Below are 7892 nucleotides of genomic sequence, written 5' to 3'. Positions count from 1 at the left end.
TTATCATGTTGCTGCATATACCTGAGAGGCATCTTGCGATGGGGGAGTGAGTTGGGAGAGGTCCGGGGCTGGGACAGACAGGATGTTGTTGGGGTAATCCAACAGGTAGGAAACCACATTGGTGTGGCCACCCTTAGCAGCTTCTATCAACATGGTTGAGCCATCCTACAAAGAAAAAACATGGCATGTTTTTCTCTATCAGCATTATCATTAAACACATGCAAATGAGCATAATCGTTATTAAAGCAGCTGGTGTTAATCCAGACTGGGTGCATTACTTTGAGTCTGTGAGTAGGATCCGCCCCATGCGCCAGCAGCAGCTCCACCACAGCCAAATGTCCTCCAGCACAGGCCAGAGAAACCACCGTGTGATCATTATTGGCAGTGGCTCTGTTCACATTAGCACCTAACACAGACAAAGACAAATGTATATATTATAAGAGTAATGATAATGCATATCTACAGCCAGATATTCAATAATGTGGTTCATCATTAACAATTGCTGGTCTTCCACTTTAAGCGTAATGGTGGAAAAAACAATTTTCAGGTGAAATTTTAAACTTCTCATACCTTCATGAAATGAAATAAACTATGATTAATTGAAGTGAATAAATTAAGTGACAGATGTGCAGAAAAAAACAAAACAAAACCCTCCCATATAAACGATCTACTTCCCCTTTCAAGAGAGGCAATTCTCTGACTCTACAGGTTAGATATGCATTTTTTCCCCCCTCAAATACCTGTATTTAAATCCAAGAGCTACTCAGTTACGCACCTTTGCTGATAAGAAACTGCACTGTACAGAGATGCCCTGCCCTCGCTGCCTTCATTAAGGGCGTCCGTCCCCCTTCAGACTCATGCTCCTAAAGGAAAAAGATGAAGTGGATTTGTTGAGTTCAACACAGAAGTTAAACAAAATGGCTATAATCTGTATTCATCTTGAAAACTGCTGCTGTCGGTGCAGGTTCTACAAGGTCAAGGTCTTGCTTCACACAATAGAAGATGCTCAGTTCAATCAATATACATTTACACACAAAAAACTTCTACACATCTTTTCTTGCCCCGCTGTCACTTGAACCAATGTAAATACTTTTTTTTTTAAAGCAGGGCAAATCATAAGTGACTAAGAGGATTTAAGAGTACGGCGTACCAAATTGGCTCCAGCCTGCAGTAGCACGTCTGCCACATCAGTGTGTCCGTTCTCACACGCATACGTTAGTGCTGTATCGCCAGTTGCCGTCGTGGCATGAACGTTTGCTCCTGAATGAGAAAAAGTTACAGGAGTGTGAGCTCAAGAGTCTAAGACATTTTTGATGTGTCTTTTCTTTCTACCATTGCTGCATCTTCTTCCTTGCCCACCTGCAGCCAGTAGGTACTTCACCAATTCCAGATGGCCTTCTTGTGCAGCTTCCATTAGCGGGGTAGAGCAGCCCAGCTCAATGTCTGCCCCTGCCTTAATGAGGAAGTCAGCCACTTCTAAAAAGCCTCCACAACATGCTAGGGTCAAAGCGGTCTCCTGGGTTTCCTCTGTCTGGGCATTGATGTTAGCACCTAGACGACAGAGCAAGAGCAGTTTTGTTATATTCAGCTACTAAAATGGGAAAACATAATGATAACAGACTGTGATCATGTCAAAATTGTTAGTTGTTTTTGTTTTTTTTATGGTGTTTCAGAGATGCAAGAACAAATGCTGCTACCTTGAGCCAGCAGCAGTGCTACCATCTCCTCATGGCCTTCTCTGGCTGCCTCCATCAGGGGAGTGTAGCCCTCATCATTAACCTGGACACAAACAGAAGCATCATCAGATCAGAAAACATAAGGGTGAAAATGACTCGCAGGTTACACGGACACAACCCTGACTTGTGTTTATGTGGATAGAAATTGTCATCCAACTGCATTTAGCCAGTTACATCAATGTTGTCATTTACATTTTAGATAACAGTGAAAAATTAGCCGTTTTCCAATTTTGGAAGCAAACACTTTTGTTTAAAAAGGACCGACACTTTTTGGTTTGGAGCATTTATAGTATATCTTCACAGCAAATGTATCTACAGCTATACAATGTTTTTCCATTTTGTTTTTAGTGTATCTTTGCATACCTCCTCCAAGTTGGCTCCTCTCTCTATAAGCAAGGCTGCCAGCTCCACATGTCCTCCACAAGCTGCCAGGGTAAGGGGCGACTCAAAGGAATCAGCTGGCATGTTGACTTGCGCGCCGCTGTCCAACAGCAGCCGTGCCACCTCCACATGGCCATCCTGGGACAGCGAGACACACAGAGAATATAGAGATAAGCACCTGAATAAATACACGTATCAATTTCTAGTCAAGCTACATGAATTTAAACCATCAATTTGAAAAAGTGTTTAAAACGAGAAAGTGACATTTTAGCAGACTAATGAAAGAGGCATCTAAAAACATTGCTGTACATTCCCATCGACAATAGCACAATTAATGTTTACAGAAAACTGCACACCCCTTCCACAATTATTTAGCACGACTGATCTGCAAACAAGATAAAAACCAATTAGCACAGGGGAGATGGCGTAAATTATTAAAATCTTCTTTCAGTCCACTTTTCTCCCACTTAACCATGCGAGTACCCAACCATAGGCAGAACTCTGTTGGGTTTGGACACTGAATAAGACCCGCTGTTATGTTTCTGATGTTATTTTTTTTCAAATTTAATATTAAAGTTTATTTTGTTTGAGCTGTACTGAGACACAAAAGGGAGTCTAAGATATATAAAGCAATTCATTCTTGACCATGCCGATTACTTCAACGTATGTACTGTCTGTTTATAGTTACAAATACAAAGTCATAACAAATGGTTTGGGGTGTGAAATGTGAAGTGAGGTTTTAGGTCAGATGCTTACCATGCAGGCCTCCATCAGTGCCGTGTGCATCTCATCCGTTTTGTGTTCCTGGTCTGCTCCGGCCTCCAAGAGAAAACGCACCATATCCAAGTGACCTGCAGAGGACAAACAAAATCAATGTAATTAATCTTTTACAGGCCTTTGGACAAGGTTATGGGAGTAGCCTGCCACTGGGGGAAAGTAACAAGTTAGATCAGTTCAGAGTCGACTGCAAGTACGCCAATTTTACTGATCTTAAGATGTACACTTTTTTAAAAAAACATTTCATTAAAATGAAAAATAAAATAACCAGCTGAATTTTAAAGAGTAGCTGACTGTTAGGATAGCTAACAGAACTTATGTAAGAGCTTTATTTTACAACAGTATTAGCCCAAGTCTTTGTAACGAGGGCGCTAAATTGCATAACAACTAAAAAAAAGTAAAAGGACAATGCGCATTTATTCCTTTCTAAAAATAAACCCTCAACATAAAAACTAACCTAGGGATACAAGTTCCATACTTAAGTACTGACCTTTGTAGCATGCAAGTGTGAGAGCACTCTCCTTGAACTCATTGGAGTGTGTGTTGATGCCAGCGCCATACTCCAATAGTACCCTGGCCACTTCTACGTGGCCAGCACTGGCCGCCTCCATGAGAGGTGTGTGTCCGTTCTCGTTGTGGTCCTCAATGTTAGCACCCTCTTTGAGCAGCACCTTCACCACATCCACGAAGCCACCGGCACATGCATACGTCAAAGCTGTGTTGCCTGAAAGACAAAAGTGAGATTATACCGTGTGTTTTGAAGTCACATTAAATGGTTTATAAATAGAGAAGTTAAAGTAGTCTTACCAGTAGAGGACTGGGCATTGACATCTGCCCCATGGACAAGTAGTAGTTTGACAATGTCCACATAACCTCCACTGGCAGCAGCCATGAGTGGTGTTATATCCCCCTTGATGCCCCTGTCCTCCACATTGGCATGCATAGCCAACAAAACCTAAGAATAGAAAACAGAAGAAGAAGAAAAAAACGTAAATATATATTCATAGGCTTGTCAAAGGAATACAGCCCCTTAAGTATTTAGCAGGAACTTAATCTGGACACCAATCTAACCTCTTCCATACCTGTGCAAGTTCATAATAGCCAGCCGAGCAGGCGAGACACAGCAAGCTCTCCCCTTCCTCCGTGTGCTCATTGACGCTCCGGCCCTCATCCAGCAATTTGCGCACGGCGTTGACATCTCCATCCGAACACGCCTCTGCTAAACTACGGCTGAAAATAACCAGACTGCTACAATTACTGCCACTGTGGCAGGTGAACACACGCACCCCTCACAACAACACAATTACTTCCAGGCAGCAAAGAGACACACACGCATGCTCATAGATATTGTTTATGAAGCAGTGAGTTGATGGTGTGAGCGAGATACATACTTGTCTGCTTGGCCGGCATTGAGTGTGTTTTCAGCTCTCATCCGGGTGAGGGCGGCTGCGGCCTCGTCCAGGGCACAACTCACAGATGACGTCAGTCGCCGTAGCACCTCGGGGTCTGCAAAAGCTTTACCATCGGCAGTGGACAGTTTACCGATGCCTGCCGAACACCAAAAGGGCAGAGGTGCATAGGGCAATGCAAACCACAGGGGAGCACAACCACACCAGACCAGATGAAGAAGCAAGTCCAGTCCAGCAAATCCAATCCAGGGTTAGTAGCAGCAAACACAAAGAGGGAAAAAAATCAATAAAGAAAAAAATAAAAATTTAAAAATGAATAGGGAAAAAAAAAAAAAAAAAAAAAACCACACAGAAAACACAAGCATTTGTTAATGTGGCTTAATATATCTTTTTTCAATAAACCACCTAAGAGTCGCAATTTCTTTATCAAATAGTAAGGTACACAATAAAAGGGGAATAATGGGAGTTTCTACTGTGCTGTGCAAAAGTCTCAAGTCAGTCTTCATTTCATTATGTTGGGCTAGGAAAACGGGAAAAAGGTGCAACGATTTATTGAGATGTACAAACATAACAAATAGTTTTGTACAAATCTAACGAGTTTTTAAGTCAGTATTTGCCATTTTTTCCCCCAACACAGCCGGAACCCTTAGTCAGGCTTTCCGTAAGTAGTCTTCATTAATAGTTCTTGAAGGACATTCAAATCTCTTCTTTGGAGGAAAACAAATCCTCTGTAAAACAATCAGGTACAAGTACTGGCCAATGTCAAACGGAGCCATTTAGAAAGCCTGGAGACCTATTGCTCAAGATTATTTAAAAATAAAATCTATTAAAAAAAATTTTTTTTTTTTTTTAAATGACACGACACTTTGGCTCATTGGAAACAAAATAAAAAGAAATGACTTGAGACGTTTGCACAGTACTTCAGTAGTTCAGAACAATACCAGTGAAATGAAGCTGTTGTATACACCAAGGCTCAAAGGTTTGGAGTCAAAATTTTGCAGTTTTCCTTAAGTCATTAAATGAACTGCAATGTAACACTGCTGAGAAATTCTGATATTTACTGAATATAATTTTGCCGTAAAGACAAGCTTCTTGAAAATGACTTCAAGTTAAATTAGTTTAATATTAATGTGCACTTCCTGTATGTTACAGTCTAGCGTGACGTCCTACAATAGGACTGACAATTAGCATTACTTTGGTGGTGATTTCATTATAACAATACCAGCAAACTGGTGTTTTATTAAAACAAGTAGTTTGGAAATAAAACTTTTCTTGTTCAAATCTCACACTTTCCTAGACACATTTCCTCTGCCTTGACTGACAGATGGACCGATCTCAGAATTGATGTGCTTCAATACTTCAAGGTTAAATAATGAACATGAAAATAAGATCCTTTCTCTTCTTTTCATGCTTATTTAAATATTTTAGCACGTTCAGATTCGTTCCAAACTTTTGATCAGTAGTGTATACGAACCAATGTAGATTCAAGCTGTTAATGTTCGAAGAGAAAACTGTCTCATCCTGTGTGAATTATAGATGGGTAAAAAGCAGTGACCATGAGAGAAAATGATGTGTCAGGAACAGTGGCCAGCAAGCAAGAGAAGAACTGAAGAAAACAATGCAATATGACAGGGAAAAAAAAAAAAGTCTGTGTCTATTTTGTCATGAAAAAGAAGAAAAGTCAATGACCAGAGTGAAAGGCAAGCAGCAGCAAAATGAAAACAACTGCTTTTGCTAATGACCTACAGAGGAAGATCTCTCAAAGGAAAACAATGAACATTTCCAAACCAGCAAACCACTTGTGAGGAGTAACAGTGTGCATTTTACAGACGTGTGTAAAAATGAAGAGAAAGAAGAAGAAAAAAAAAGGGGAAAAATAAATAAAGTTGGCTTTAAACCTTTCGGCCTCAACTTCAACCCATCCATTAACCAGGCACAAGACAGCTTCAGTCCTTAAGGTTGTGTTTTCTCACCACTGACTCGGGCTAAACTTAGCACCGCTCTCAGACAAAGATTTCACAACAGTCTCATATGCACAAGCAAAGAGGTCAAGGAAGTTGATCATTAATGTTTTACTTTATCGTGTTTTTCCTCAGAGAACACAAGCAGTTCATTCACTAAACAGGAATAAATAGGTTAGATATCAGCCGTCACCAAATCCCCTCTCCTGTGTATAATCCTCTACATATAACTACTAAACAGAGCAGGAAGTAGTGAATGAGTCAAGAATTTCAGTCACAACATCAATTTAAAAGACCTTCACTGTGTTTACACATAAGCACTTGTTCCTGCTCAGCTCCACCTACAACGCTGCCATGTTTACACGTACAACACCATCTATCTTTTATCGTGTTAAACTAAAATAAAATTTATCAGGACAAGTGTATATACACCAAATGCCTACTGAAAACATAACTGGCACCGATACCAGTCTAACAGGAATCATTCTTGAAGCATTTACGTGCAATGAAATGAACAACTAGATCAAAATGTAAGCTATCCTAACAATACGTCAGACGAAACCATTAGTACCATTTCAGAGAAAATTAGTTGCCTTCTAGGTAAAAACCAACCAATAATACTGCTGGTAAGCGCTGGCTAATAACTTAGTGTAATATTTTGTGGCCATTAATTACATGTGAGCAACCCGCCCTTCCCCTCATTTAAGAGGTCTTAATGTAGAATTAAACTAGCTAGTGAGAGCCAGAGATCTTAAAAATCTCAGAATGGGATGAGCATGAGCTCATCTTAATGTTGTTAAACTAAGCAGACACTCTAGTTTAGACCACTTATTTCTTTGTGTGTTTAGGTACGTAAACTTTAAGTCAACTTACTTCAAATGAACATTTAATTGCATGTCATTCGTTATTTCATGAACTTTCATTTGCAGTACCAGTAAAGTCTCTGGTGTCTGGGTAATGTGGAATAAGAGCAGCCACTAATCTATTAAAACCAGTTTTTCAGTATAATGCTTGAGTGCAAAATCATGGTGGCTCTCGTGTAGGAGGGGGAAAAAAAGGATCAAGTAACTGCCAAGACATGACAAAGGGGCAGGAACTGAATCTGAGGATGTAACTGTAATAAACTAGGCTTTGTATTTGCAACAGCATCATGAAAGCAAGCTCTTTTGATATAATTTTCCCCACACAGAGCAACAAGGAAACCCCAGACAGAAAATGAAAGGGTTTCAACTCTTAAAAAGTACACAACGGGATAATTGCTAGAAACAATTATGTTTTGATAAACTGGTGATCCCAAAAGTGCTGCTGCTGCAATCCTGAGACTTTCCAACAGGAGCGCTCTGGGAAAAAAAAGGTCTACACACATTTAGTTCTAAGGAATAATTTAATTTAAAATCTAACTTGATTATAAAAGAATTTGATAAACAGTTTTAAATGATTCTTATGTGATATGTGTATCATGTATAATATTTATTGTAACCTTTTGTCCACTAGACAACTTTCACCATTTACCAATTGACTTCCCCCCCCCCTCCCCCCTCTACAATGGATTTAAAAAAAAAAAATGTAAAAAAAAAATTTGGTGCATTCCTACGTGGTCACTTCACTTTCATTTGCTAAGCTCAACC

General features: G+C 39.9%; 1 protein-coding gene across 8 annotated transcripts in view; it reads right to left on the bottom strand.

Moving 5' to 3' along the window:
- Window positions 1–7892, bottom strand: part of ankhd1 (ankyrin repeat and KH domain containing 1) — a 31358-nt gene that overhangs the window by 10755 nt on the left and 12711 nt on the right. For 2 of the 8 annotated variants that reach the window (XM_005719658.2, XM_005719659.2), the window contains exons 3-14: window positions 4286–4442; window positions 3977–4139; window positions 3702–3849; window positions 3385–3618; window positions 2874–2968; window positions 2100–2261; window positions 1698–1779; window positions 1360–1551; window positions 1151–1260; window positions 776–863; window positions 279–406; window positions 22–165 (exon numbers count right to left, since the gene is read on the bottom strand). In XM_005719658.2, coding sequence (XP_005719715.1) covers window positions 22–165; window positions 279–406; window positions 776–863; window positions 1151–1260; window positions 1360–1551; window positions 1698–1779; window positions 2100–2261; window positions 2874–2968; window positions 3385–3618; window positions 3702–3849; window positions 3977–4139; window positions 4286–4442 — 1703 coding nt within the window. The remainder of the gene's footprint in view (window positions 1–21; window positions 166–278; window positions 407–775; window positions 864–1150; window positions 1261–1359; window positions 1552–1697; window positions 1780–2099; window positions 2262–2873; window positions 2969–3384; window positions 3619–3701; window positions 3850–3976; window positions 4140–4285; window positions 4443–7892) is intronic. The other 6 variants (XM_005719662.2, XM_013907834.1, XM_005719663.1 and 3 more) reach the window with 5 other exon arrangements.

Source organism: Pundamilia nyererei, unplaced genomic scaffold (assembly GCF_000239375.1).
Source record: "Pundamilia nyererei isolate P.nyererei 1_Seehausen unplaced genomic scaffold, PunNye1.0 scaffold00001, whole genome shotgun sequence".
NCBI classification, from domain to species: domain Eukaryota; kingdom Metazoa; phylum Chordata; class Actinopteri; order Cichliformes; family Cichlidae; genus Pundamilia; species Pundamilia nyererei.
Note: the sequence above shows the minus strand (reverse complement) of the source record. Positions and strands in the feature narration are given on the sequence as shown.